The following is a 27,500-nucleotide window of genomic DNA, read 5'->3' as shown; positions in this document are numbered from 1 at the left end:
CATTACTATTGTAAAAGGACTCAATGACCCTTCATGTGTTGAGTGCATTCAAACATCGGTAGGTACTAGTTGATTGCATTTCCAATAATAAATAGCTAAGCTTGTAATGTTGAGCCATAAAGGCTGAGGAATGGCATTTAAAAAGCCATTTGGAAGAGAGAAATGATGGACCCCTTACATCGCTAATGCTCCAAAAGCCACGGAGGTCACGGCTAAAACAGATGATTTGTGAGAAACAGACAGAGAGAATGTAGAAAAAAGAAAACAGATACTTCACTCCTGACCTCCATAAACCAAATTGCCACTGGGAGAAAGAGAAAGAGAAAGAGAGAGAGAGAGAGAGAGAGAGAGAGAAGGAAAGCTAAGGTGTCATTTGTTTAATGAACATCCTCAGCATCTGCTGGCATTAAGAATGTGCTGCTTTAATCTTCCGAATGCCAGGGAGTCCCAGGGGACTTTTATGGACAGCAGAGCGTCTTTCATGGTGGAGAACAGAGGAGCCATTTTGGCCGGCCACCCACATTTTTTTTACAAGAGGGAGGCTTCGGGGGCTGGGGTGAGCGGGGATTAGTGCAGAGATGAGTGAGAGGACAGCTCGGCTTGGGAGGCCAATAAAAGCGCCCGGTCATCTGAGCAGGAGGCAACGGCGGGGGGCACTGATTGGGCAATTAGATCTGTCAGTCTCTGGGGTCACGGAAAGGTAATGAAATCAGGGATGTGCCCTATTCCTCCTCCTCCTCCACTCCCGAAGACACACACACACTCTCTCTCTCTCTCTCTCACACACACACACACACACACACATTCTCAGGGATATTCCAGGCAGCTTTAGGCCTACTTGACAGGCAGCTTTAGGCCTACTTGATCTTGGTCACTGGATCTTCAGTCAGTTTTCTCTGACTATGTACGGTTTCAATAATTTGACCTCAGAACTGGAGGAAAATTGTAGAGTGTGCTCATGTTGTGGTTAATGCCTGAGGCAAAGGGAGAATTTATTCCTTTTTCCATTTGCTTCAAATAAAATATGTTCCCATCAAAAATGAAGGCCATAACCCACACACTCCGCCTATGACCTTAACTTGGAATGAAGTGGATAAGCTATTCAAAAAATACTGTACTCCAGCAGTGCCCTTGTACGCCTTGAGCCCTGAAAGCCAAAAGGCAATTTGATCAGCCCTCCTCAATATCGGATTTTCTGAAAACATCTCAAGTTCCCTCAGGTTGACGTGTATAATGGGGACGTTAAAGAGGCAGAAACATGAGGTGAGATGTGTGTGTTTGGGGCCTGCTTCTTCCACAGGGAGATGAGCCAAGCGCATTAGATCAGAGTGATTTGCACTTGTCAACTTCATGACCTCACTATAGGGGCTTAACTTTAATGAACTGCTGTTGGCCTCTCTTAAAACACTTTCTGTTGCCCCCCCACCCCCACCCCCAAATTGCTTTGTTTCATTTGCAAGTCTGCTGGCGTGATTGTTTTAAAGGCGGCTTAGGATAAATAATTATAACGGGATTTGGAGAGGACTTGATATTTTCTTTAGGGAAAGAGGGGCGAGCATGCAAGGTGGCATTCAACAGCAATCCAATTATGTGATTTGCCATACACACATTTGCAAGCCTTATCAGGCCGAGTCCTTAGAGTACGCAACAGAGTGACGGCACCACATTAGCATAGAATAAAAGCAAACAGTCTATGTTTAATCCCATCATGCTAAAGTACACAATGACTCGCTTGATGGAAGGTCAATATTTTTTCAGCAGTTTGCAAAGTTTTGTTTTGGCACTTCCTTGGGCCCCATTACCATGGAGACATGCCTCCAAGTTTTATTTAATCTCCATTATCTTATGATTGGGATTTCTTGTTAGTCAGGCAGCAATGCAGCCTGCCATTGTTAGCTCCCCCCGCCCCCCCCCTTTCTTTTTTTTCTACAGCCCCCTCCCCACCTAAAATCCCTCCGTTGTTGAATAAGGATGGGAGGTGGGTTGGGGGGGGGGGGGGGGGTAGCAGAATGGGGTAGATGAGGGGGGGTGTAGAGAGGGAGAAGGGGCAGCAGGAGTTCAGGAGGCAGTCGCCTGCCACTGTCTCATTAGTGCAGAGACAGTGGGGTCAGCTACGGGGCAATACCCAGCTGGGAGCAGCATGCTCTCCGCCACCCCCCTCTGACCGTTCCCCCCGTACCCCCCCCCCACCCCAAACAGGCTCACACTCCACTCGCTCATTTACATAGCCGCCCTCCCTCGCTTCCTTATCACACTGGCGGCAAAGCCCGCTGCTTCTGCTGCTGATGCAGGAGCAAGCCTGTTGATTTGGCCCGAAAGCTGGCTTTGCCTCTGGGCATAACTTTATACAAAATCACATTAAAAATAAATCTAAGCCCCTGCTCTCGTCTTTCAACGGTTTGAGTCAGTGGCAAGAGTTTTCAACTTGACTTTTACTGTTTTGTTTTCTTTTCTTTTTCCCCTTTTCTCTGGTTGTTCTTCTTTTCATTTCAGTAAAAGCTGATGTAACCTACAGACACTGTAAATCTCTCAGTGATGGTTACTTCACTCAGAGGCCTCTGCCAATTGCAGCAGTGGTTACTTCTCTTCCCCCTTTGCTTTTACAAAACAAAAAAAATGCATGTCTACCCCGGATCCGTTAGTGACCCCCACTCTCTCTCCCTCACACATGCATGCTAGTCTGCCTAGCTGGAGAACAACAGCTCCTAAAATGTAAAGGGTCTCCGACTAGAAGTTTGCCTTGTCTTTTTTCCTCTCTCTCCCTCACGTCTCCAAGGTGCAATTATGACCTGTGCCCCATGTCTTTTTAGCATTTCTTAAGAGAAAGGATCATTGTGAAGCCCTACTGACAAAAGTGTTGTAACCAAAGGCTTCACACCTGGACAAAGCCCAGCAATGAGGTGCTGACAAGCCTTCTAGCTTCCTTTGTCGTGCAGCTGTAAAAGGGGAGCTTTTAAGGGCAGGCTGGCATTTTTCTGGGTTGCTGACCTGCAGACATAACCAACCACACAAAGAGACCCCAGATCACTTTCTTTTTTTTGACGCACAATGATGACCCATTTCTTTCTGAGAGCCCTACCAGGCGAAACACGTCGTCTGGTGCCTTTATTTATAGCAACAACCACGTAGGCGTCATAACCACAGTCTTATTTTCCAGATCACTCACACAACGGGTGCATACATAAACAACAGGCTGATAAACACTGACTCAGTGTGAAAAACAGGAAGACAATGTAGCCTACTGCACTTCACAGTGGAGTGGAGAATGCCATATCCACAATCATTAGGGGAGAATGGACATGACTTAAATCATAGTAAGGAAGATTAGCAATGCTATGGTATTAAGGTACAGTAGGCCCCAAAAACTGACTTCTGGAAACCTGGGTTTGAGAGGTTGAGTCAGAGCCACCCTAACTAGGCCTTGTGTACATCCACACCACCAGCATTTCTCGGTCACACAGGCTCAAATGAAGTGCACTCTGGTGGGAAGAGTGGAGCTATTTATAACTTGTTTTGACCGGTAGGACAGCTGCCACATTTCAACCTTCTTCCTCCAAAAAGCTCCACTTGCAGGGCCCTTGTTTCACGGTCTCACGGCACATTTGGGCCCGCTCACCCGGAATACAACAGTCAACACGGGAAGTCACGTTATGTCTTTACAATAAACACACAGATGAGATGCTGGGAGTTGGCTTTTAAGAGGGGAGGGAGAGGCCACCGGGTTCCCGTCGTCTGAATCAAAGGCCTTTGTGGGGACTTGTTGAGTTTAGTGTTTCAAGTGCCATCTGGACCAAAGTCAATGTTGCTGCCAGAAAACTTTACCGGGGATTAGTGGCTTCCGTGATTGTGGCTTTAGTGCTGATGTGAAAGCCAGTGAGACCAGGGTCATGATGGCTGCATCTCTATTGTCACAGTCCCTGGGGATATTGGTCTGTATACGTACATTGCATCAGTGGTCAAATGTTCAGATAGGGACCTTTTATGCCTTTTGGAGATGCCCCTTCAATGACCCTGTCAGACCCAAAGTGTGCAATTTGAACCAAACACAAAAGAACTGCTTTACATTCTCATTAGTTTATCTATGTTGTTGAGGTATGACATTTGCATCGATATAACATTATCAGAACACATTAAGTATGATGTTTGATGAGAGAATGATAAAAAGAAGTACGATTTATTAACTAGGCTAGCAATTTTTGTAGGGGTTGACAACTTAACCTCAGTGACTCGTTAACGAACAACTTATTTCTGTTACTGCACATGTTCAAATGTCAGCCAACTGTCTCTTTATAGTCCAAACACTAAGCTTTGTAACAATTATATTAACCCAGCTTCTGAATTTTTTTACAACTAAAGCCTCACCAATATTCAGTCCGCCCACTCGCTCACTCATACCTGACACCTTTGCACAATATCAAGTTTACGCAATACACAACTACGTCAAAAAATAGACCGACTAGTCTCTCCTGCCATTGAATAACCCCGTGAGCCTCTGCGCGTTTGAAGGTTTCTGATGTATGGCCATCGCCATCTGCCCAACTATGCCTCTTAAGTTGTTGGCAACATATTTGATGCTGTGTTTGGAAACACAGTAATAGAGTAGGCTACCATTAAATGCAATGTATTTTGTTTTAGATGCAGAAGCGAACTCGACTCGACTTGTAGCCTACAAGCTTGCCAGTCACGACTCACCTGTAAATCTACGTCAACGTCAACCGCAAAACTGCTACTGCCATCAATATAAACATGGCTGTTAGAATGGCCGATAATGTCAAGACAAAATGAGTGCTATCTATCAGTGAACACGCCGATTGTTTTCATTTCAGATGGTAAGTTAAATCTGCAAGTCTACGTACGTTGGTGGGTTGTGACAAAATAATCCGTTACAATATTTACCTTTTTTGCACCCTGTTTGGCAAACTCCGACGCCAAGTGCCGCCCGATGCCCCTTCCTCCGCCTGTAATCAGTACAATCTCCCCGGCTAGACTTCTCCTCCTGCTCGGTAGCAGCCAGCACACGCTCGCCTTGATTATGTAGTAGAAGATCTGGATTGGGAACAGGACAACGCAGCCGAAAGTCTTCAGGTCCATCTCAACTCAGGTTTTCTTGCTCCCTTTAAGTACCAAATGTCAGCGTCTTGAATCCTTTCGGCAGCTAACCGATGCTCTCTAATGATGTGTTGTCTACCTTTGAAGACAACAGAAAGCCCGTAATATTCAGTTGTTTTAATGACACGCATATAGCCTACGTATCAGAAACCGTGCATTATAGCTGTGCGTTGCAAACAGTGCGCACTGAGTGGAAGCAACAGTCATCAAGCCTGCTCAGTGGCAGAATAAAGACAGACCTATTCTTACTCCGATTTGGGGCGTGCGGGACTCACTCAGTCCACAGACATTTCATAAGGTCGCGCTCTTTATTGAGTGTTTTGAATAAATTTCGTCACCCGAGGCGCATTCATGTCAGAACAGATTCTAAACGCAGAAGGCGAAATCCCCCGTTTCCACGAGCAGGCTAAGCCACGATCTGCTGGCACAACTGCCCTGTGCTACACTTTCATACGAGACCTTATCGCCACAGTTCTCTCTCTGAGTCACCACTCGAAAGTCCGAACTCAACCCCTACTGTTGTATCTGATGTTTGTCTTAAGGGACCATTAATCCTGATTGACAGTTTGAGTGCTGGGGAATATTGCTTTGTGGAGTGTCCGCTGAGTGGTTGTCTCTCGCCCTCCTGTGTCCCCACCCCTAGAGACACTGCTACTGGCTAGTTTGTGTTCAAGTACAAGCATGTAACCCCCCACCCACACACCCACACACACCACCCGTCCCACCCACAGTAGTCAGAGGAGCTGACAGAATTCTCAAGCAGTTAAGACACACTGCATGTAGACTAAATATGGGATTTAACCTTAAATTCGTTCTGTCTGAATTTGACTTTGCAACCCAAATATATCCAGAAGTATATAACAAATGGAAAATTACTTATTGATAGTAAAACTGTGTAGGGCCAGAGTTGACTTGCCTGAGAGAAAACTGATGGCTGACAATATGATGAACCAGCATGTTTTCCCAAACTGGTTTGACAGGCTTATGCCTCATGGTGTAGAGATAGATTAGAGTTCGCTGTTTGAACAACAATATGTAATTTACTGTGCATGTACAGAACTGTATCTGTGCAGAATACCACCTATTGAATTCCACATTACAATAGTGCAGCACATGATTTAGAAGGAATCTTTCAGGGACCAAAATAATGCAGTCAGACAAGTCATCTGACCAAATTCCAGTCCCACAACAGAGAGAGAGATGTCTAATTCCAGGCTTCTGTCAACATCCCTGCTGATCCACCGTGTTGCTGCACACACACACAGAGTCATATTAGAGGGCGTTGAAGGCTGGCGTTAATGACACGCCAGTGTGAAGTGTGACTGTTGACAGGTAGTTTCACTGCAGTTCCAATTTCACCTCACATAGGAGTCGATGCCCTGAGAGCAAGCTCTGTAAAAGAACTGGTGAATACAAGGGAGAAATGCATGCTCACACAGCAAGCCCTCTCTATATGTGCCACTTCAAAATGCCCACCCCCCATATCCTCTCCATCCCCATCCCCTCCTCCTGTGACAGGGGGAGATTAAGAGCGAGCCATTCCCAAGGAGTTCCAGAGCACAGTGCCCAGAGACCTTTATAAATGCCTCTTAAAGTAATGCAGTAAATCCACCAGCCGCCATGGAGATTCCAGGGTGTGATTTTTCGCCTGGCCCACTAGATGTGTTTTTTCTTCTTCTTCTTCTTCTTCTTTTTTTTTTTTTGGTACTGGGCGAAGCGGAGTGGAAACTGCTCCAGAAAGCCAGGCTTGGGTTTTTTAAAATGCACACTCACAATGGTGGCTTTGTGTCCTCGCGGCCTTGCAGGGAAAGCTGCGAGCACGTCTGTGGGGAGGGCAGGGGAAGCAGGCAGGCCAAGCTGTGGAAAAAATGTGTCTGGGTCGGTTCGAAACGTGCTGCTGGACAGTCCCTTGCTTTTATTAGCTGGAGGTCCCAGATCCTGACCGGAGGCCAACAACAATAACCTGGAGAATGAGGCGAAATAAATCAGTGGAAATGCTTCACATGAGAGAAAGGGTGGGGTGGTGCTGTAATGAAACCTAATGTTAACTGTGAATGCATGATGCGTGGGCATAATGCTTCATACACTCACAAGTGTGGGGTGGGCCCTCCAGACACAACGCAGAGTCACAGTCGGGGGGTGGGGGGGGGGGGGGGGGTGGGGGGGGGGGGGGGGGTGGGGGTGGACTCAAAACCTAAACTACCAACTCAAAGTCAGGTCAGAAGTTTGTATGGCAATGTTCTTAAAGGTGAACAGCCAATAACAAACATATTTGTTGGAGTTTATAGCCTACTTTTCTCATCATTGATGGTCAGAGCCTTCCAGTTAGACTACAAGGCATAGCTGGCCTAATTATCGCAGTGGACCTGCAAATAACATAAACCATTGTATGATTTGATCAATGACTCAAAAAGAAGCTTAAATAGCTAAGGTCATCTAATAAAATGAAAATAGAAAAATGTTTAACTGCTCATAAGTTAACCTGCAAGATAATATGTGAGTGTCTCAATCTTTGCGCAGTGGAGTGGCCTCCAATGAACTAGCCAAAGCAGACATGTTGATTTATCCTCACATCCTCCTCATGCTCCATCTTTCTGAGTGTCACTGCCATCTACAGATCAACAGGAAAAGCTCACTCTGCAGCTCTGTCAGGTGGAAGCCAAGCAGCATGATGGGTATTTTGGTGATGCCTGAAATATCTTGTTGAATCAAAATTAATTTATTGACATTTCACCATCATGCACACTAGATAAGGATATAGTTTAAATGATCAATGTTTCCAAAGGGACTAAAAAGTGGACTTAGCCTAAAGCTTCCCTCTCAATCTTAATCTTTGAACGATTTCTGCCAGTTCCTCATGGGTAGAACATTAACTAATTCTACTTCATTAAATCTCTGAAGCTGTGTACAATGATTTTGAACTGTCCATGTAAAAACCGAAACACACCTTGATACTGTGTATGAAGCATGTAGAGGGACACCACAGGTCCTCCAGTACTTCATGATTAAAGTGACCTGTTTGTACAAATTTACAGAACATGTAGCCAAACACCTGGCCACTCTTTAAGCTGGCAAATGATTTGTGTCTGTTCACTGACTGGCCCAGTAACTGCAGTGCTCGCTTGTGCCAAAGTCAGTTAAAGGGCAGTAATGGGAGTGGACTTGAATTCACAGGAGGAGGGCCGACCAGAGCCAGGCAAGGGGGAAAGGAAACCTTATCACTGCCCATTAGTGGCTCTAAGTCTGAATAATCCCGCAGCTTCGATGGATATTGGGATTGCGATTTTCATCATTGGCCTGGGAGCCCTGGCGGCCGCCTTCTGCCTCTTGGTAATTGGTGTGGTGTACGCAGAGCTGATGGACTGCGACATCCCGCGCGGGGTCGACGGCGCGGCTAAACTCCACATGGTTCACTGCATGCTCGTCGGAATGGCCGTCATCGTAAGTGGCCCCTGCGCCGCTCTGATGCGGCACACGCGTAGTGTTGATGGGGAGCAGCTTATTAAATCTTGTCAGGCTGCATCTGTGGCGAAAGGCAAAAAGAGTGATCTCACACCATTGTGACAAGAGCAGTTAAATGTGTACTTTGAGGGAGTGGCTGGATGAGATTTACTGTGAGCCTTATGTGTGTGTGTGAGAGTGTGTGCCCTCGGGGGCTGATAGAGGTTAGAGCAGAGATAAGAGTCAAGTCACTGGGGCCGCTCTGACGCTAGTCCTTTCCTATGTGTATTCTTAGTGCTCATGGGAAAAGGCTTGTTAAAGCTTGTCAAGGTTGCCGCAAAGTCTGACAGTGTTGCACTCTAACTTTAGTTAAACAATCTCAAAGTGGAACAGAGGGTACTTTCCTTTCTCATTTGTGTTTGCAACATGTCTCAAACCCTCACGTTACACGCTGAAATATTTGTGAAGTAAAAGAGCATCTGTTTATAATAAATGAGAGATGTTCCTGTTCTATTATTCATGTTTGTCATTTAAAACTGATGTCAGACAGTTTTCTCTGGGTTTAGTAAATAATTCCCGTGATGCACTTGTAACTCAACTGGTATAGTGAAGTCCTTACAACTAGGTCATGGGATTCCCAGAGAGCTCACACACCACCTAAGTGTATGCTGTACTCTGTCTGAACTGCAAGATGTTTTGGGTGAAAGTGTGCTTTGTGTTGAAGTTCAGATACAGAAGTAAATGAATAGATATGGAATAATTACATATTTCTTTGTGTCCTTTAAATACAGTACATGCTCTCTTTGTCTTGGGCCTATTTGGTCAGATACAGGCACGTAGACACTTTAAATTATGCACCATTCATTTATTTTATTCTTAGCTATTGGACTGATGATTTTATGTCTATGTGCCACCACTATAATTTTAATTGTAAATGTTTTAATACTTTCTGTCTTAATGCTGTTGGATGTTTAATGTTATCAATATTTGTTGTTGTCTGTGTTCAATGTGGCTCCCTTGACTGCAAGTCAAATTCCATTCGGGGCAATAAAGGTTTCATTAATTCGCAAATCAAAGCAAAGGAGTGTCCAAAGCAAAAAGTGGTTATGCATGTAGTCATGCCTCATGTACTCTTGTTGATAAGACTTCCTGAATCCTCTCTGCAGGGCAGGATCCTGGACCGTCTGGGCCTGTGTAGCCAGGTCCGCTTCACCCGATGGGCCACAGGCCTCATCATGGCCAGTAGGAGACCGGTTCCAGAAGGGCTCCGTATCAAGGACCTGACCTTCGCTGAGGTGCCAGTGCGGGTTTATGAGCCGACGGCACCCAGCTCGGGCAAGAGGAGAGGCTTGGTCTACTTCCACGGGGGAGGGTGGGTGTCTGGGAGTATAGGTGAGTGAGCATCATCGACAGGGCATCATGGTTCTGCTGTGTTGTCTGAGTTGTGTCATTTTGTGCCTCTCCTCTCATCAGATACCTCAGACGAAGTGTGTCGATACATCGCCATAAAGAGTGAAACCACTGTGGTGTCTGTTGGGTGTGTGTTTACATATCATTTATCATTTATATTTGCCATGTGAATAGATGCCATCTCGTCATATGGTTCTAATATAAGTAGTAGCTATGTAAATAGTTATCTCTTTGCCTGTTTTATCTCTTTGTCCTTTATGAACTGTTTTTGGTCTCGACCCTGCCTGCAGCTACCGTCTCGCCCCCGAGCACAGGTACCCCACCCAGCTGGACGACTGTGAGGCCGCCACCTGCCATTTCCTGTCAGTGGCCGCCGACAGCTTTGGGGTGGACCCGTGCCGGGTGGCGGTGGGCGGGGACAGTGCGGGGGGGAACTTGGCGGCGGCCCTGTGCCAACGTCTGGCTGGGCGACACCAGCCGGGGCATCTGCTCGCACCCTGCGCCCAGGTCCTCATCTACCCGGCGCTGCAGATGGCCGATTTCAACCTGCCCTCGTACCAGCAGAACGGCACCGTGCCCATCTTGCTCCGGGCGCGTGTGGCCTTCTACTTCCTGCAGTACCTCTGCGGGGAGGCGTACGCCTGCCCGGAGCTGCTGGACGGCCTGCACGTGCCCGCCGAGCTCAAGCTGCGCTACGGACGCTGGCTCGACCCCAACGACCTGCCTGCTGAGATCAAAGCCCGGGGCTTCGAGCGCCAGACACCCTCAGAGCATGACGGTGAGGTCTACCACCTCGTCAAGGCCGGGCTGAGCGCCGAGGTGTCTCCCCTGCTGGCGGACGATGCCGCCTTGAGCGCCGTGCCGCCGGCCTTCGTCCTCACCTGCGAGTATGACGTGCTGAGGGACGAGGGCATCTTCTACACCAGGCGGCTGGAGCAGCTGGGCGTGCCCGTCACCTGGCACAACGCGCCCGACAGCTTCCATGGCGTCATCAACTTCTACAACCGCGGCTGGCTGTCCTTCGCCTCCGCCGAGAGGGTTCTGGAGAGGGTTGTTGACTATGTGAAAACACTGTAGAGAAGTGAGAAGGCTTTGTGTAACTTGATTCATGTGGACCCGGCATGTTATCGAGTCAGAGTGATGAGTCACGCTGCATCTATCTGACCAAAGAATAAGGTTTACATGCAGGGAATGCTTTTTAGGAAACCGGAAATCAATGGTTTATGTCATATGAAAATGTATTCCAGTGAAGCAGCATTCTTATAGTGATTGTGATGTTATATTATTTACTTCACCATCTGTGAAGATTCCATTCAGCCACTCTTTAATTCTCTACTGTAGAGTCTAGATGTTTTATTATAACCATGGCAAAATAACAGTAAGAACTGACTAAATACATATTTCAGTGTTCAGTGTTATTAAATGCATATATTTCTGTTTTGTCATTTAGTTATTGCATATCCTGCGTTCAGTCTGCCGGAAATGGATTTAGCAGCTTAAGAATGCACATTTTAAACAGCTTGTTCTCATAACCCTGATATATATCCCATTCATTTTTCCCTTAAGAGAGATGTATAACGTACAAATACGTAAGGACTCCACAGGTCTCAGATAGCCTATTCCTAGTTTAGCTTTCAGCATGTTTGTTGTGTCCATGGCAACAGAGCACTGCACTCTTCCCCTAATGTCCTATGTCACAATGGCTGTTGGTGTAATGCTATGCATTTGAACCTGTTTGGATGTCTCTAAATATGCTATAGATGTCAGGAGTTCCTTGTAGATGCCCTGCAGTTCCAACAGCATGTGGAGAAAAGAGAACAGCTATGACAAATGGACCAAGCCTGGATGGAGGATAGAGCAGAAATATGCAAACAAAGTGCTAATTGGTAACTGGGTGGAAGAGAGGCTGCAGGTAGGATGCATACAGTATTTTGACGCTTAGGAGACTATTATGACCCACTGATCTTAAGTGTGACAAACATATGTGTGACAAACATCTGTATGTGAATGTTATGTTTCTTTCTGTTATAGTAAATGGCACATCCCTGTTTACTGGCATGCTGTTGTTGCTTGTCTGAAACATGTTTCACTGAATGGTCTGGTCTGTTTCTCTTTCTTTTTTTTGCTGTTTCAAGTTATATTTCAAAAAGTTGAAAGTCAAAATTGATTGATATTTAGCAGACACTTTTATCCAAAGTGACATACAGTTTCTATAAAAGCCTAACTGTTTGCACCATATAATTGGTGTTTAGAGAAAATTGTGCCTCTCTTTATTACGAGCAGCATAAAAGTGTGAAGCCGTGTCAGGTACTTTTAAGTCGTTTGGCAAAGAGCAGGGCTTAAAGGGTCATGGTTTAAAGTGATTTGGGCTGAAAGGTGTTGAAGTCCTGCTTAAAGCCTGCCACTCAAAATGTGTCTAAAAAGGCATTGCCTACCTTTGCCAGCAGGAGTATACCCACTAGTACCTAAAATGTATAATTAAAAAACTTGACAGCTTTTTGAAACGAGCCTGCTAATAATTGTAGGTTAAGTGACTCTTTTTTGATGGCCTTTTATGATTCATAAACTTACCACCAAAATTATGATTTAATGTACCCTGTAGGCTAGGACTTTAATTGACTAAAGTTTTAAATGTTCAAGTGAATGATGGCTTTGCCAGTTTCAGTCATTTAATGTGAATGTAGCATTTACAACGTAAATCTGGTGTCCGTTACCTCTCAAATAGTGTCACCAGGCCGCTAAAGATGTAACCGTGGCCAAGTGACACAGAGCAAGGTGTCACTCCGGTAAAGTATCTACAGGGCTAATCACTCTCCCACTGCACTGGGAAAGTGCAAGTCCAGTGAGTCTGGCCTTTTGTTCCCAATTGATATGCCGAGCAGACTTAGTCATTCCCTCACTAATGCTTGCGTGGCGTCTGGCCAGAGTGCCTGAGCTGCACTTGGGTTGGCTTTGTAGATCCGTGCAAAAGTGATTAGCGACTCTGCCTCCAGCTTCGGTCAGCAACAGCCAGCGGGGGTGTGATACACGGGAGACAAAAACGCCTAATGGCATCAATGGGCTCCAGTATAGGGGTGGAGGTTGGAGTGTGTGTGTGTGTGTGTGCGTCTGTTTGTGTGTGTGCGTGCGTGTGTGCGTGTGTGTCGAGTTGCAGTTTCTGTCTGAGCAGCGGGAATGTTTTTGCCGATCGATGTGTGTGGGGAATGCATGATATGTGAGTGCTGCTTAGTGCTTACCTCAGGCACTGTTGGGTGTGCTGACCAGTGCGGCCTCCGAGCATCCTTCTTCGGAAACACCATCCCGGTGTCATCTCAATCTCCATCTCTATCCTCCCACCAACCCCACCCCCCTTCACAAACACCTCCCTTCACAGTTCACCAGGGAATGCAGGACGGCGAACAGCACGAACCGTCTAGACTACCGGCCACAGTGGGACTACCAGCCAGACACCATTGTGAGACGAACAGCTCTGCGCAGAGGAGAGGTTTGCCAATGCCCAAGTCTATGTTTGTCCCTAACAGATATAACGTTTTTTTGTTTTGTTTTTAGGCACAATAAAATAGTAAGATTTACCCAGTTTTCATAATGGGACATTTTCCCCCCTCAAAGTGTAGGCCTAGGCTCCTTTCAGAAAGCAGAGACAGGATTTTTTTTTTTTGCCATTCCAGGGCCTTCCCCCAAAGCTGCTGCTCGCCCACCATGACACTCCCACCTCCCACTTCCTGGTCACCCAGTACGACGAGATGTACGGGCGGAGGAGTGACCATGCCACGCCCAAGCTGCGCTCCTGGGACTCCAACAAACTGGCATGGATCCCAGAGCGCTCTGACCATGCAGCCAAAGGTAACATTGGTCTGGTATAGCATGACTGTTATGGGTGGTATACGGTGAGTAAGAAATCATGATGTGCACTTAATGCATGTTACCATGTTTCTGTGTAACAAAGCATCTTTGTCATTTAAGCCTGAAATAAAGAAAGGGAAGAGTAACTAAAACTCTTGTTAACCTACAAGTGATTTGACTCTCCCTAAAAAAAAGTTGCCATTGTGGAAGCCATTAAATGAGAGGCATGGCATGGATGCCTTTAATTTGTTCCAAATCTGTCAGTGCTTTAATTAATGATTGCAGTGAGAGAGCAGCTGAGTCCCACCCAACACCCTGTCCCCTCTTTCCCCTCCCCTCATACACACGCACACACACACACACTCTCTCTCACACACACACACACACACACACACACACACTCTCTCTCTCTCACACACACACACACACACACACACACACACATACACTCTCCCTCTTTTCTCTCCAGTGCCTCCCACCAACTTTGGCCTGGCGGAGGCCCGTTGGGCGCGTGCCGACAGGCACCGTCGGAGCGAGTCGACGCCCGCGCTGAGCTCCTACCGCTTGTCCTACCAGCAGCCCCCACTCTCCGCCATGTGTCCTCCCCGCCCTCCACCTCTCAGCCAGACCCAGCTTCCTAAACTCCCAGGGCTCGGAGGTCATTCCACGCCTGTCCGGACCGGCGCCTGATGCCCTGGCCAGTGCAAAGGGGCCTCCCTTGCCAGCCCTTCCTTTGGCCACAGGGGGAAGATACAACCAGCATGGAGCGGCATAGCTGTTTCCTATCAACGCTCACAATTTATAACTTCAGAATTATCTCTCAGATATCGCAAAGGGATAAAAGCTTTTTATGAACTAGAGAGACTTATGCTTCTGATTTATGGACACACGCTTTTATATATAATGTCATATTAATCCTGTTAGTGTTGATCTGATTTGTAAGACTACATGTGTATTTCCAGAACTTGTGTGTGTGTGTTTGGGCACACTGGTAGGGAAGATAAGTGTGCTTGTGTGCGTAAGCATGCACTGTCTTGTAGATATTGGAAACTGAGAACAACAAAACAAGAAGGAATAGAATATACATATTTATTGTGCAATAACTCACGGCATTTATTTTCCCCAGCAAATGTTTCATAAGCACATCTATGATCACACAATGGTGCCCCTTGAGACAGAGACATGTCTATTGGACAACAGCTCTGATGCCGATCACAGACCATGAGTCATTTTGGGGTAGCTAATCTGAGGGGAACTGTCTCGCTCCCGTTCCATTAGGTGTTTAATTACAGGGAATGAAAGTGTTTAATTAGGAAGAATCAAAGACTCTGGAGTTTGATGGTCAGCCATCTGTGGCAGACTTCACCCACTGTTTGGCATCACTGGTGAGGCTCGCTGCATGGGTTCCTCCCTGCTGGTCATTATACCATTCAAACAGTGTAATTAGTCTCTCTCTCTCTCTTGCTTCCTCTCCCTCTCTCCATCTCCCTCTCTCTCCCTCTCTTTTACGCCTTCTCTAAATCTAATTTTGTCCCAATCAACTCATCTACATTCACAATCTTCATCTTTCACTTTCTTTTCCTTCCTGCTTCTCTTTCTCTCACTCTCTGTCTCTCTCTCTCTCTGTCTCTCAATGCTCCTGTTGTACTAGCAAACTGCACCAACAGTTCTCTCACCAACACACTAATCCATCTTCAGCCACATGAGGGCACTATAGTGACATGTCTATCTTGAGTGGACGTCAGAGGCAGGTGATATCCGTAGACCTGCCAGCAGCTTACTTTCGCCGTTTCCTGATTGTTTGTCCTTTCCGTGTTGTGCCAGACATGTTTAAAGGTCAGATATTCATCAAAACAGAGAAATAATAAACTGCATAGTCAATAAACACAGAACTAAATTCAGACAATATCTGATTATAAATGGATAGTCATTTTCTGGTTCATATACACATATTTCTTAGTTGTCTCTTTTTGTGGGATATGTAATTTAAACTAGAAAACAAACAAATAAATAATCATAATTATCCAAATGGATAGCATATAGACACAGCAAAATATACAAGTGACTGATGAAGTGTCCAGGCAATGTCTAACATTCATTCCTCTACTTCACTCTCAAGTAATCAAATTACAGCATGTGTAGGGTATCTTAATTTCTCATACAGGGCTTTCGGGTAGGATCGTACATACAGGAAGAAACAGCTGAGATGTATTGAAGTATATCTGGATGGGAACTTGAAAGACATTGATAGTTAATGGCTGCAGAGTTACGGGCATGTCATGAATGATTAGCGTAAAGGTTGCTGCAGAGGACAGTCATTTACTAAGCACCACCACCTTTACAGTATCAACAAGTTAGTGTCTTAGTGGTTGTTAAGTCAGAAAGCGGACCAGAGGTTGAATCACAACTCTTAGGATTTGCCTGCTAGTAATGTAATAACGTTTGCATATATTTGAACAGATGTGGACATATATTTCCTCATCTCACATTTCATTTTTGCTTTTAGCAAAGAAAAAAGCTAAAATATAGTGTTCACTATGGAAACAGTTTAAATGGGAAACATTTTAGAGAGCATTTGTGAGATTAAATGGATAACTGTGCTAATAACCCCTAATGCTATGGCATCTTTACAGCCTTGTGTTTATCTTTGCACCATATATTTTGCCTAGCCATCTGATTAATTGTTATATTTGCATTAGAGCTCCATAGTATTCGTGAGTTAGCACTGAAAGAGGAACCCAATATTAGGAAGATTTAGTGGCTGCCATAAATCGCTTGTGTGAATAGAAATTCCAAAAAACAAATAGCTCTCCCTGAAACAGTCAATTTTCTCCTGGCACAGTGTACAGAAAGAATCTGACAATGTTGCGCCATAATTACCTTCGGCAGTGGTCCTTTTTCATTCCTAACCCAACTGAATTGCATTCGCTTGGCTTTGCACACAAACAAAACCACATTTCCCGGTGTCTTGGGTCCCTGTGCGTCTAGTGGTTGCGGCTGATCTTGTGGTGATTCACACGCTGGTTTGAACGGCGCTCTTATCAGGCAGGGCCAGGACGAAGGGGAACAAGATGCCCTTGGCCGTGGAGAGGACACTCAGGTCCTCAGCCACGAAGCCGGGCGAGACCTCGTCGGCCAGGAACCTCATGGTGAACTGTCGGCTCACGCAGTAGATCACATCGCTCATGGCGACGCACTGGAAGGCAGGGCAGTGCGGCAGTTGCTTGGTGCAGCACTCGTACCATAGCCGTGCAGCCGTGTGGTAGCGGTAGATGTTGATGCCGAACAACGGGTTGACGTCAAAGCGGTAGAGGAAGCTCCTTACCGCCAGCATCTCAGTGGTCCGCTCCTTGGTGCCCACGATCAGGCTCTGGCGCCAGGTGTTGGTCTTGGGGCTGTAGCGCAGGAGCGTGTAGCGCAGGGTGCCGCCCGACACAAAGAGCTCGCCGTTGCACGCGGTGGCGCGGTGCGCCACGGCGAATGTGTCGTTGGGAAGCGGGGCCACGAACGTCCAGCGGTCGGCACGCGGGTCGTAGCGCTCCACGGTCGACAGGCACTCACCGCCGATGGCGTAGAGGTGGCCCTGGAGGGCGACCAGCTTGCAGTGCGGCCTGGCCTCGTTCATGGGGCAGATCTCCCTCCAAATGGACGTGACCGGGTTGAAGCAGAACACTTTTCTGGACGGCACCATGGCACGGTCCGAGCCCTGGCAGCCGACGGCCACAAACAGATAGTTATCCATGGTGCACATGGCCGAGCCAACCGAAGCCACCTCCGGCGGGATGTCACACTGCCGGTGCCAGGTGTCTTTGTAGTCGTCATAGTAATAGAGGCCGCCAGACGTCCGGGGACTTTCCTTTGTCTCCTTTGTTTGCGGCGAGGACCGTCTGGACCAGTCGGGTGACTCCATATCGGCCACCATGAGGCACTGTCGGCCTTTCATCCGCAGTCGCTGGATCTGTTCCCGTTCCCCGGCTCGCAGCCTGCCATACAGGCCCGGGTCCCGGAGGACCTTGAGGTAGTTGTCAGACATGACTCGGAGAGAGGCCAGCTGCAGGGCGCCGTGGCCGTGCTTCTTGGCCAGCTCCAGGGCCTCCAGGCAGTTGCCTAGATCGAGCTTCCCCGTCAGACTCTCCCAGTCGGAGCTGGACAAGCCCTCCAGGGGGACGTGTACGAATTTGGCCCCGGCTACCGTCTCCAAGCTCGGCTCGTCTTTGTCAGGCGTCGCCGTCATCTTCAGGCTGACAGAGCTGAAAGGGACGTCTGCTGATAGTGGAGCTGGAGAATGGCCGCGTAGAGGACCAGAGCCATTGCCAGTCATACAGGGAGACTCATAGTTAGCAGCAGCTATCAGGTAGCTGTCCTGCCGGAGAAGCCCCCTCTTAGGCTGGTCGTCGCGGGGAGACGAGTTGGAGCTGGTGGGAGACAGATTGTCATCCACTGACGAGCCTTGGCTGAACACCACATCCCGCATGATCAGAGGGGGGCTGATGGTCCTCGGGATGTGAGGGAGGTCGTTGCTGTTGGTGCTGGTGCTATGTAGAGTCACTAGCTTTATTGGGTGTGAACTATGATAACAGACACTCGTCGGACTACCAGAAGAGTTTACATCCGAGATGGAATGGGATGAGGACTCCACAAAATAATCGTAGATCTTTCCGCGCACCTCCTTTCCTCCACCTTCCGCCGGGCTCTCGAACACGAGGTCTCCCTCCTCCACTTTGACCTCGGCCTTGGACTGGAAGCTGGAGAAGTTGCCCTGGTGGCTCGTGTCCTGGAAGAGCTCCCTGCCCACTTCCACAGCACCGTCCAGCTTCCTCAGCAGGCATGCGGGGGACCGACGCCCGGTGGGGCTGCTCGGGGAGGGGGACAGACGGCCAGTTGGACTGGCCAGGCCCGGGGACAGAGGTCCAGTTGGACTGACCGGGCACGGAGATAGGCGCCCGATGGGGCTGGCTAAGCTAGCCCTACCCACAGATGGAGAAGTCAGGGTGGTGGCCAGCTTGTTAGCCACTGCTTGCCTTTCCAAGTCGCTCATAACTGAGCTGCACGCCTCTGTGTCTCTGGTGCTCTGACTTGTCTTCTCTGACACAGCTACTGTTGTTGTGATGATGTGATCAGCTGTGGCCCGGTTGCCGGGGCGTTGCCCCCCGTTGTTGACGTGTGCGTCACCCCTGTCAGGTGTGGCCGCTGAGCACACAGATATTTTTGACACCTGCCGGCTCCGTGGACTGCTGTTACCTGTGGCGGCGGCTTCTGGTGTCACTTTACCGCGGGGGCGAAGCTCCATCTTACAGCTGCTGCACTTTGGTGGCGACCCCGAAGCATGGTGACTAGATGATGACAGTGATGACGGTGGTGGTGATGATGATGATGATGATGATAATGGTGGGGGTGGTGATGAGGTGCTGGCCGCCACTCCTTTCTGCTGAATCTGACCCCCACGGCGACCTCTGGAACTGTAGAAGCGGTACGCCCACGAGATGAATAATACAGTGGCCACGGACAGCGTCAGCTTCCCCAGCAGCTGCATGTCGAAGTGCGCGGCCAGCACGTCCGCCGTGGGCATTTTCTGGGGGCTGGCCGCTGGCGCTGGACCTGACGGCTGTTTACTCTGGACACTGCTGCTCGCTGGGCACGGCGGCCAAAGTCAACCCCCTCAGCATGGCTAGTGCCACGGTAGCCTCTCCCACTCTACTCTATAGTGCTGAGGGAAGCTGCAATGGTAGGAGCAACGGCAGCAAAACTGCAGCACTGTGTCAACTCAACACAGCTTGCTCCGAGTCGAGTCGAGCCAGGATACCTGATACCTGCACAGACTGTATTTGCATGCCACGTTCCCCGTCAGCGAGGGGAGGGGCCCGTCACGCTCCACCTGTAGCAGATTGTCTCAAAGCTAGAGAAAAAATAGAGAAAAACAGCAACAAAAAACAAGCACAACAACACAAAACAACAGCCTAATGATAAAAAGTGGTTACTCTGATAGTCAAGGGGGAATCCTACTGTTAAACCAAGCGTGGTGGCTTTTTTTTTACACCTTATCATAATCACCAGCCTCTCTGGCTTTGCAACTTTGCCCAAAGAAGGCTGCCTTTCACTGCGTTGATGAGTCATGCCAGCCCTCAGAAGTGCTGCAGTGTTTGCGCATACCGCTGTCAGGGTGGTTAGCCAGAGGGAATACGAATTAGAGCTATATTTCTCTATTTGCTGATATGTCCAAAAGATTATGATGACAGATAACACGGGCGGAGGAGCGCAAACACATGGCCACGGTCCGTGTAGGATGTCATTTGTCTTGAGGGTGGTGCCCAGCCGATATGCTGTGTTGGCAAAGCTTTCAGTGACCAAACGGTGAGCAGTGTTTGCATAGAGAAAGTGTGGGGATCAAAGGTCCTTTTGCCATGACAACTCTTTCGTCCTCTAAAGGGAGAGGAGGATGAGGGCATATGTATGCATGCAACATAGACTGTATGGTGTGTGTGTGTGTGTGTGTTTGTGTATGTGCGCGTGCTTATTTAGGAATTAGACAACTTAATAATCCACAGTGATAATATTTGTTGATTTTCCCTCAGCACATTTGGTGAGCGCCTTGAAAGTGATGTAGCTGTCCATCAGCAGCTGGTTATGCATAAGGAATGTTGACTCTCCACACAAACTTCATCATCCATATTTATGGACTATTATCACACACACACACACATTCAGCCATCTCTATTACTTTGTCCGTATATCTCTCTCTCTCTCTCTCTCTCTCTCTCTCTCTTTTTCTCCCTCTTGCATACACACACACACACACACACACACAGATATATGTTGTCTATTACTTTGCCCTTATCTCCTCTCTCTCTCTCTCTCTCTCACACACACACACACACACACACACACACACACACACACACACAGAGACATACAAAAGACACCCACAGCCATCAGTCACGCAAGCTTGTCATTCCAGCAGCTGCCACTGAGCTCTCTTTTTTAATTGCTGCTGCTGAAACAATGTGCTTAGTCCATGGCCCGTGGCTGCCAAAGACTGGTTGCATCAGCAGTCTGCTGACCCCATGGGAAACTTGTCAAGTGGAGAGACATTTGAACGCTCTCTCCCTGACACGGACGCCGCTCGGCCACCGGATAGCGCGCTCTTTATGCAGCACAAAGGGAACCTGAGGCTGCGGCCACAAGCTTTGGTGAATTATTCACTAGCGTGCCACAAAAGACTACTCCTGTAGTGTAGCAAACCCCCCTCTCCGCGCACACACACTCCCCCCGACACACAACTCTCTCCTTCATCTTCACCTCCCCCACACACACACACACACATCTCTGCCTGTCTGACCGGGAGCATTTGATCTGTAGTATGGACAGCATGCCATGTATAACGACAGGGCCGGTCTGGTTCACTGGACCGTCTCTCTCTCTCCTTCTCTTTTGGCCTTGTTGCTCTCTCTCTCTCTCTCTCTCTCTCTAGCTGTTGGTCTCTCTGGTCTCCCTCTTCCCCACTCCCTCTCTCTCTCTCTTCCTCTCTTGCTCTCTCCATTCTGCCGGATGCTGTGCAGCCATGGGTGGCTGTTTCATCACATGTTATCATCCTGTGTTTGGATTTCAGGAAATGTGCAACAAATGATGTGATCAGAGGCTTGACAGAGACGGCGCGGGAGGCTGGAGGAAGGAGGGAGAGAGAAGAGTGGAGCAAATGCACAACAACGGAGGAAAAAAAGAGACACACTAGCAGTGCTGGGGCAAATACAAAGAAAGAAAAAGAGAGATAGAGAGGAAAAGGGAGAGAATGATAGTGTGAAAGTGACGGAGGAAAAGGCGAGCGATATCGAGATCCGTGGGACATTGGCTCGGTGCCACTCGTGTCAGGATAATGAATGTCCATGTGATTACTCCTGGTGCACCTCCGGTCTCCGAGCTGCGGCGTATTACAGGCCATAATATTTACAGCCATTCGCAGCCCAAGCCTAGAAAGAGTTAAGCCACCCAGGCATGAGATACAGCCCCGACTTCAGCATTTACTGTCCAGTGTATTTCATCTCGTAATTTCACAGCCTTTGAAAAGATATAATGGTATTTCCAGCAGACAGAGAGAGTGAGAGAAGAAAGGGCCATAATAATGACCGTCTATGACGTGTAGCTGCGTGATTGAAAAGACTTGATCTACTCCATCTCTTTTGTCATTATTAAGTGGAGGAGGGAGGGTGGGAGAGGACAATCATATTATTTCACACACCTTGGCTCATTTTGACATTCAGCCAGTGTACTGTACAGTGTGGCTTTTGCATGGAATCTCCCTCTCTCTCACACACACACACACGTAGGTCCCTCTTTTAGCACAGTTCTGTGTTTGTGTATCATCTGCCATCAGCAGAATATCAAGCAAACAATCTCGCACATTTAATTTCTCTGTCTGCCTCTCCTCTGCTGCCTGATTGGAGTGAGAGAGAGAAGAGCAGGTGAGACGAGCCGCAGACTCTCTCCTCACATCACCGGGACCAAACACAATGGAGGGGCGGCACACCGCGTATTGTTTGCGCCTAAAACGCCATCAATTTGTAAACAGTAAACTAAAAGTGTGATTTTCATTCAAGCAGAATAATCAAGCCATTAAAATGCAATTCGAACACCCACCATCCACATGCAAACACACACACACACACACACACACACACACACACACACACACACACAACTCTCTAGTCGCTGATAGGGCCTTTTTCTCTCCTGCATATCAATTAGGCTTAAAGGAAATTCCTTCCTCAAACAAAACACAACTAAGTAATATATATATATAAAAAAAGAAAAATGGTGAATTGCTAGGAGGAAGAAGTTTAGAGTGAAACAGCATAGCTGTGTAATGAATTGCTGTGTGTGGAGCAATCGGGAGCGCTGGAAAGTAGCCGGGTGAAGGTTGCCGGAGCGATCATTGCAAATACATTGGCACGCTCGTGACGCTCCCAAACCTCCCCACACTCATCGAGCAGAGAGGAAGGTGAAGCCGCCCCTTACTGGAGAGGCCCATCCCCCCCCCACCCCACTCCCCTATTTTACTAAGCCCACCAAATCTCCCTCTCCTACCTCAGGCTTTGGGCCGTAATCCTTTAATACACGGTGTGTCTAGAATAGCTTAAATTGCAATGCTTCTGAATACCAAAAAACGCGGGATTAGTTTGCATTAGGGCCACCATGGGTGAGGAAGTTGGAAAGGAGAAAGGGACAAAGTTATATAACACATATAACACACACACAAACACAAACACAAACACACACACACACACACACACATACACACAGGCAAAGGCAGCCCAAGGGATAAAAAAAGAAAAACAATGAGGCATTTCTTTCTGATTAAGTCTGACACGGAAGCAGATTAGAGGGGAGCGTTCGAGGAATGGCCGCATTTCGAATGGTTTTGAACTCTTTTTTTTTTGGAGTAACAGAGGGACGTGTTCAGCGAGTCCATTTTGCCATAGTGTACTTGAAATGAAAACCCCACATGGTGGGAAAGGATAAGCCCAGAGATGCCTGAGAAGACAGATTAAAGTCACTCATAAGAACTTGTGTGTGGTATCAGCATCTCCACGCGTCCCTGTGTATAATTACTGTAATGTCAGCTGCACCTGCAAGGCATGTAGGGCACTGTAGAAATCATTTCAATTTCAGGGAATGATTTTGTAAAGGCCGGCAGTAAAAATGAAAAAAAAAACAAAAAACATTCTAAACAATATAAATAGCCAAAAATGTCATTAGATAATCAGGAATGACCTTAATAGTTCAATTAGCGTCAATTTCAAAAAAGGAACAGAACAGAAACATTTACCAGTTCCAGTCAAAATATGGAATCAGTGCTGTACTCTCATGCTGATGCTGTTACAGTATGGGATATGGCTCTCAATGGAGAACCTCCGTCACACACATTTGATATCTTCCTCTAATCTCCAATCAGGTTTTCATTCAGAATTCTTATCATTCAGTTTTACTCAATGTCACTTTCGAATGCTAACATTTTAAAAGAAAGATAACCTGACAACACCAACCAAGATGTTTACCATTCAACAAGTTTCAAAAGTACACTCCAGGCCAGTTCAGTTGATCATCTCCATTTTAATACAGGTGATATGAAACAAATGCAACAACCCTGTTTACACTCAACTTCACTTGAGCTTGTACCGAGGGGGCAGGGGCAGGGGAGGTGAGTGTGTGTGTGTGTGTGTGTGTGTGTGTGTGTGTGGGGGGGGGGGGGGGGGGGTTGGTTGTGGGAGGTGGGGGTAAAAGGGTGGAAGTGGTGGCGCAGGGTGGAGTATGATGGCTAACATGACGCTACCAGTAAATGTTAGGCAAGAGTTACGTACTGTACACAATGCAGATCACTTAAGATAATATGCACCAGGTAGATAACAGATTACACATCAGTGAGATTATGTGATGCAGTGGGCAGGTGGAGAGTATTGGTGGAGGGTGTGTGGGCTGGGTGGATGTGGAAGGAACCACTGCTGACATATGGAGGGGAGGGAGAGAGACATTATTCACATGCAGCAAAGAGTCAGACACGCGGCATGTTTTGTGATTGTTTGCTTTTCTCTCACTCGTCTGCCACACCGATGCTTTGTCAACACAGAAGGGAGGGAGTCATGTGTTGGCTCTTTGATTATTCAGTAGTTCCAAAGTTTAGTTTCAAGAGTTTGGTTTTTGTTCTATCTTCTCGTTTTGTCCAAAACAAAATGAACACGGGATGACCAGACACAGATAGAGGAGAGAAAACAAAACAAAAAAGTGATGAACTGTGGACCTCCCAGCTTCCGTTTCCCCAAGGAGAAGCCGGCCCCGAACCCCTATAGCTTCTTTTTAAAATTTTCTCGTTTATAATTTCCATTATTTACAGGGATGTACACAAAAATACACTTAAAAAGAGGCTTCTCCACGTCTGTTCAGAAAAATCACACTAGAGTTCACAAGACTTAAGTTTTTTTGTTTGTTTTTTTTCGTTTTTTTTTTTAACTTCTTGTACATTCCAGCCATGAGCCATTCCAGAGGAGAAAGAAAGAAAGAATGGAGAGGCAACAACAAAAAAATCTCTTCCATACAACAAAAAAAGTCAACGGATGCCCCTCAAAAGAGAAGACGGATGCCCCTCAAAAGAGAAAAAAATAAGTCTCCTATGTTTCCCCCATTTTGTTCCCATGGATACCTGTGATGAGGTGTTAGGAGCCATGGCCCAAAGAACAGAAGGGTCTCTCTCGTTCCCTCTGTTTCTCTCTCTCTCTCTCTCTCTCTCTCTCTCTCTTTAGTCCAGTCCTCCTCCACATGAGCGACAGCACGGTCTGAGCACACAGAATAAACTCAGGCGCTCCTCCAGGCGCTCTTTTTCAAAGAGAAGATTTTTTTGTTGTATTGATCCACAGGTAGAGTAGGGAAAAACAAATTAATGAAGAAAACTAACAAGTCAAACAAAAATGAGAAAAGCATGTATCTGTGTGCCTGTGTGTGTTGTGGGGCACGTGTGTGTATGTGTGTGTGTGTGGGTATGTACTGTAAGTGTACTGTATATATGTCAGTTTGGAGGATGGGGCTAGCATGGGACACAGGGTTTATTAAAGATAGCACTTGTTTTCTTCTTCTCTTATGTTTGTCTCTTAATATGTGTATTATATAATATCTTTATATGTTTTTTTTTAAATGTATGTATTGTTTAATATAAAAAAGAGTGGAATAACATTCCTGCCCTCCAACTTCTCTCCTACGGTTGATGAACATTGGGAGGGTCTGCTGTAGTATACTCTGTGTGTGTGTGTGTGTGTGTGTGTGTGTTTGTGTGCATGTGTGTGTGTAGATATGTGTGTGTATTTATGTGTGTGGCGGTGGTATTTGTGTGTAGGTGCATGTGTGTGTATGGGGGTTCACGTCATCTCCACAGTCACTGTGAAGGTGAGGATTATCCATGTCAGTCCAATCACTCCCACCCGAGGCGCCGCATCTGCAGAGAAAGACAAAGCACAATCAGTCAGCTCCACACTCCTACACCTCACATACACACACACACACACACACACACACACACACACACACACACACACACACACACACACACACACACACACACTGGCACACACACACACACACACACATTTGAGAGGCTCCCTAATGACACATCTTATCACCATAGATACAAATGGACTGCTGAAAACTGAAACAAGTGGCCTTGAAATGGATCACATTCTACAGGCAGGGGAGTTCAAAGTGCCTTGGTCACGTCTCAAATAAAAAGCACTTGACTGGCAAAAATGAAGAGTACTTTACTCCGAGCGAGAGACTCTGTGGCTGTGGCCAAGTGAGAAATGAAGGGAAAAAAAAACATTAAAAAGGCATTTCTGTCAAAGATTTATGATGACTCTTTGCCACTCTAAATACTGATTTGAAGGCCTATTACATAATCAGCAGTGTGGTCCATGTGGCTCTCCTGTTAAGTGTGTAAGTTATGAAGGAGCCTCAAAAATGATATAGTCTACCCTCAACTACAAGCACAGATACGGCATTCCCAGGTCACATATTCCTACTACGAAAAACACCACCAGACCCCTCCACTTTCTATTAGTATACCATACTCTCATGTCAACACAACTAGATAATAAGGCCAAGTCACATATTTCTGCTACACGCTGACCACCAAATCACATCCTCTACTCTCTTCCATTAGGCTATCCCCCTCTTGCTTCCGTAAGTAGCCACTGAGATTCCACAACACGTCTCTGCTACAAAATCACCAGCAGACTATCCCCTCTGCCTCCATCTAGCAGGCTGCCTCCATAACGAGATTCCCCCACTCCCCTACCCGGAGGGCCTCATTGATTTGTGGGTATTCAGTGGTGTGTGTGTGTGTGTGTGTGTGAGGGGGGGGGGGGGGGGGGGTAGCAGCACTGGAGGCTCGCGGCCACCTCCCGAGCCCTTGTTCTACAAGTAATTTGACTTGCATACGAAGAGCGGAGGGAGAGAGAGAGAGAGAGAGAGAGAGAGACAGAGAGACAGAGAGAGAGAGAGAGAGAGAGAAACCTCGCCATGCTCTGACTCTTTCTCGCCTCCTCGCTCCGACCTGATTCTGTCCGAGCTGCAGCACACCTGCTCCACGGCAGAGCATTTGCATATTCAAATGCACATCCGCAGACACGAGCAGAGTGTGAGGGGGCTGAGAGGGGAAGGAGGGACAGAGAGAAAGAGAGAGAGAACGAGGTTGAGAGAGCATTAAAGTTGTGAAAGAGAGATATGGAGAGAGGGAGAGAGAGAGAGGAACATATGTTAGGGAAAAGAGAGAAAGAGAGATAAGAGAAAGGACAGAAAGAGAAGAGAATGGTAGAGATAGAGGAAATGGGAGGAGAGAAAGGGCGTAAAAAAATGGAGAGAGAAAAAACTGCAAGAAGGGAGAGAGAGAAAAATATGGGGAAAAGAATGTGTGAAAAATGGAACTGAAGGAACTGAAAAAAAAAGATTAGAATGAAAAAGAAGAGAATGGAAGGAAGAGGGAAAGTGAGATTGAAAGACAAGAGAGAGGGACAGAGAGGGAGACGAAGGAGGGGGAGAGTGTCTGCATCCTGCCTCTCCTCCGTCAGACTATCCCTCATCTTTACATATGAGTGTGGCGGAGTCTGCAGATGAGCCCCTGCCGACTGCATAAAACAACTGTGATCTATCACCCAGTCACACAC

At 47.2% G+C, this 27,500-nt stretch overlaps 5 protein-coding genes across 7 annotated transcripts in view; 2 read left to right on the top strand and 3 right to left on the bottom strand.

Moving 5' to 3' along the window:
- Positions 1–5,748, bottom strand: part of dhrs3b (dehydrogenase/reductase (SDR family) member 3b) — a 10,425-nt gene extending 4,677 nt beyond the window's left edge. The window contains exon 1 of the mRNA XM_042090265.1: positions 4,897–5,748. Within this exon, the coding sequence (XP_041946199.1) occupies positions 4,897–5,091 (195 nt within the window). The 5' untranslated portion in view covers positions 5,092–5,748. The remainder of the gene's footprint in view (positions 1–4,896) is intronic.
- On the top strand, positions 4,373–11,487 carry aadacl4 (arylacetamide deacetylase-like 4). 2 transcript variants are annotated; one of them, XM_042090264.1, is made up of 4 exons: positions 4,373–4,829; positions 9,717–9,942; positions 10,024–10,087; positions 10,251–11,487. In XM_042090264.1, exons 1-4 carry the CDS (start codon positions 4,827–4,829, stop codon positions 11,035–11,037), a joined length of 1,080 nt encoding a protein of 359 aa, XP_041946198.1. In that variant the 5' UTR covers positions 4,373–4,826; the 3' UTR covers positions 11,038–11,487. The 2 variants fall into 2 exon arrangements, with proteins under 2 accessions (XP_041946198.1, XP_041946197.1); XM_042090263.1 differs by lacking the exon at positions 4,373–4,829 and adding an exon at positions 8,325–8,550.
- A 144-nt stretch (positions 11,488–11,631) lies between these two features.
- On the top strand, positions 11,632–14,661 carry c4h1orf158 (chromosome 4 C1orf158 homolog). Its single transcript, XM_042090266.1, has 4 exons — positions 11,632–11,872; positions 13,334–13,444; positions 13,629–13,803; positions 14,273–14,661. The coding sequence occupies exons 1-4, from the start codon at positions 11,741–11,743 to the stop codon at positions 14,491–14,493; spliced, it is 639 nt and encodes a 212-aa protein (XP_041946200.1). The 5' UTR covers positions 11,632–11,740; the 3' UTR covers positions 14,494–14,661.
- Positions 14,662–14,903: 242 nt separating this feature from the next.
- klhdc7a (kelch domain containing 7A) lies at positions 14,904–19,739 on the bottom strand. The gene has a single exon (XM_042090616.1). The coding sequence runs from the start codon at positions 19,370–19,372 to the stop codon at positions 16,817–16,819; it is 2,556 nt and encodes an 851-aa protein (XP_041946550.1). The 5' UTR covers positions 19,373–19,739; the 3' UTR covers positions 14,904–16,816.
- A 4,148-nt stretch (positions 19,740–23,887) lies between these two features.
- igsf21a (immunoglobin superfamily, member 21a) overlaps positions 23,888–27,500 on the bottom strand; it is a 208,573-nt gene continuing 204,960 nt past the window's right edge. For both annotated transcript variants that reach the window (XM_042090358.1, XM_042090359.1), the window contains exon 10: positions 23,888–25,777. In XM_042090358.1, the coding sequence (XP_041946292.1) occupies positions 25,701–25,777 (77 nt within the window). In that variant the 3' untranslated portion in view covers positions 23,888–25,700. The remainder of the gene's footprint in view (positions 25,778–27,500) is intronic.

This window comes from Alosa sapidissima, chromosome 4 (genome assembly GCF_018492685.1).
Source record: "Alosa sapidissima isolate fAloSap1 chromosome 4, fAloSap1.pri, whole genome shotgun sequence".
NCBI lineage: Eukaryota > Metazoa > Chordata > Actinopteri > Clupeiformes > Clupeidae > Alosa > Alosa sapidissima.
The sequence above is the reverse complement of the archived record's forward strand: the minus strand, read 5'-3'. Positions and strand labels throughout refer to the sequence as shown.

Coding starts and splice junctions, on each gene's coding strand:
- aadacl4 (XM_042090263.1), top strand. CDS start 8,374: ATGGATATTGGGATTGCGATTTTCATCATTGGCCTGGGAGCCCTGGCG. Junction 8,551..9,716: donor TCGTCGGAATGGCCGTCATC/GTAAGTGGCCCC, acceptor TCCTCTCTGCAG/GGCAGGATCCTGGACCGTCT. Junction 10,088..10,250: donor ACCACTGTGGTGTCTGTTGG/GTGTGTGTTTAC, acceptor CCCTGCCTGCAG/CTACCGTCTCGCCCCCGAGC.
- c4h1orf158 (XM_042090266.1), top strand. CDS start 11,741: ATGCCCTGCAGTTCCAACAGCATGTGGAGAAAAGAGAACAGCTATGAC. Junction 11,873..13,333: donor GGGTGGAAGAGAGGCTGCAG/GTAGGATGCATA, acceptor CTCCCTTCACAG/TTCACCAGGGAATGCAGGAC. Junction 13,804..14,272: donor CTCTGACCATGCAGCCAAAG/GTAACATTGGTC, acceptor TTTTCTCTCCAG/TGCCTCCCACCAACTTTGGC.
- klhdc7a (XM_042090616.1), bottom strand. CDS start 19,372: ATGCCCACGGCGGACGTGCTGGCCGCGCACTTCGACATGCAGCTGCTG.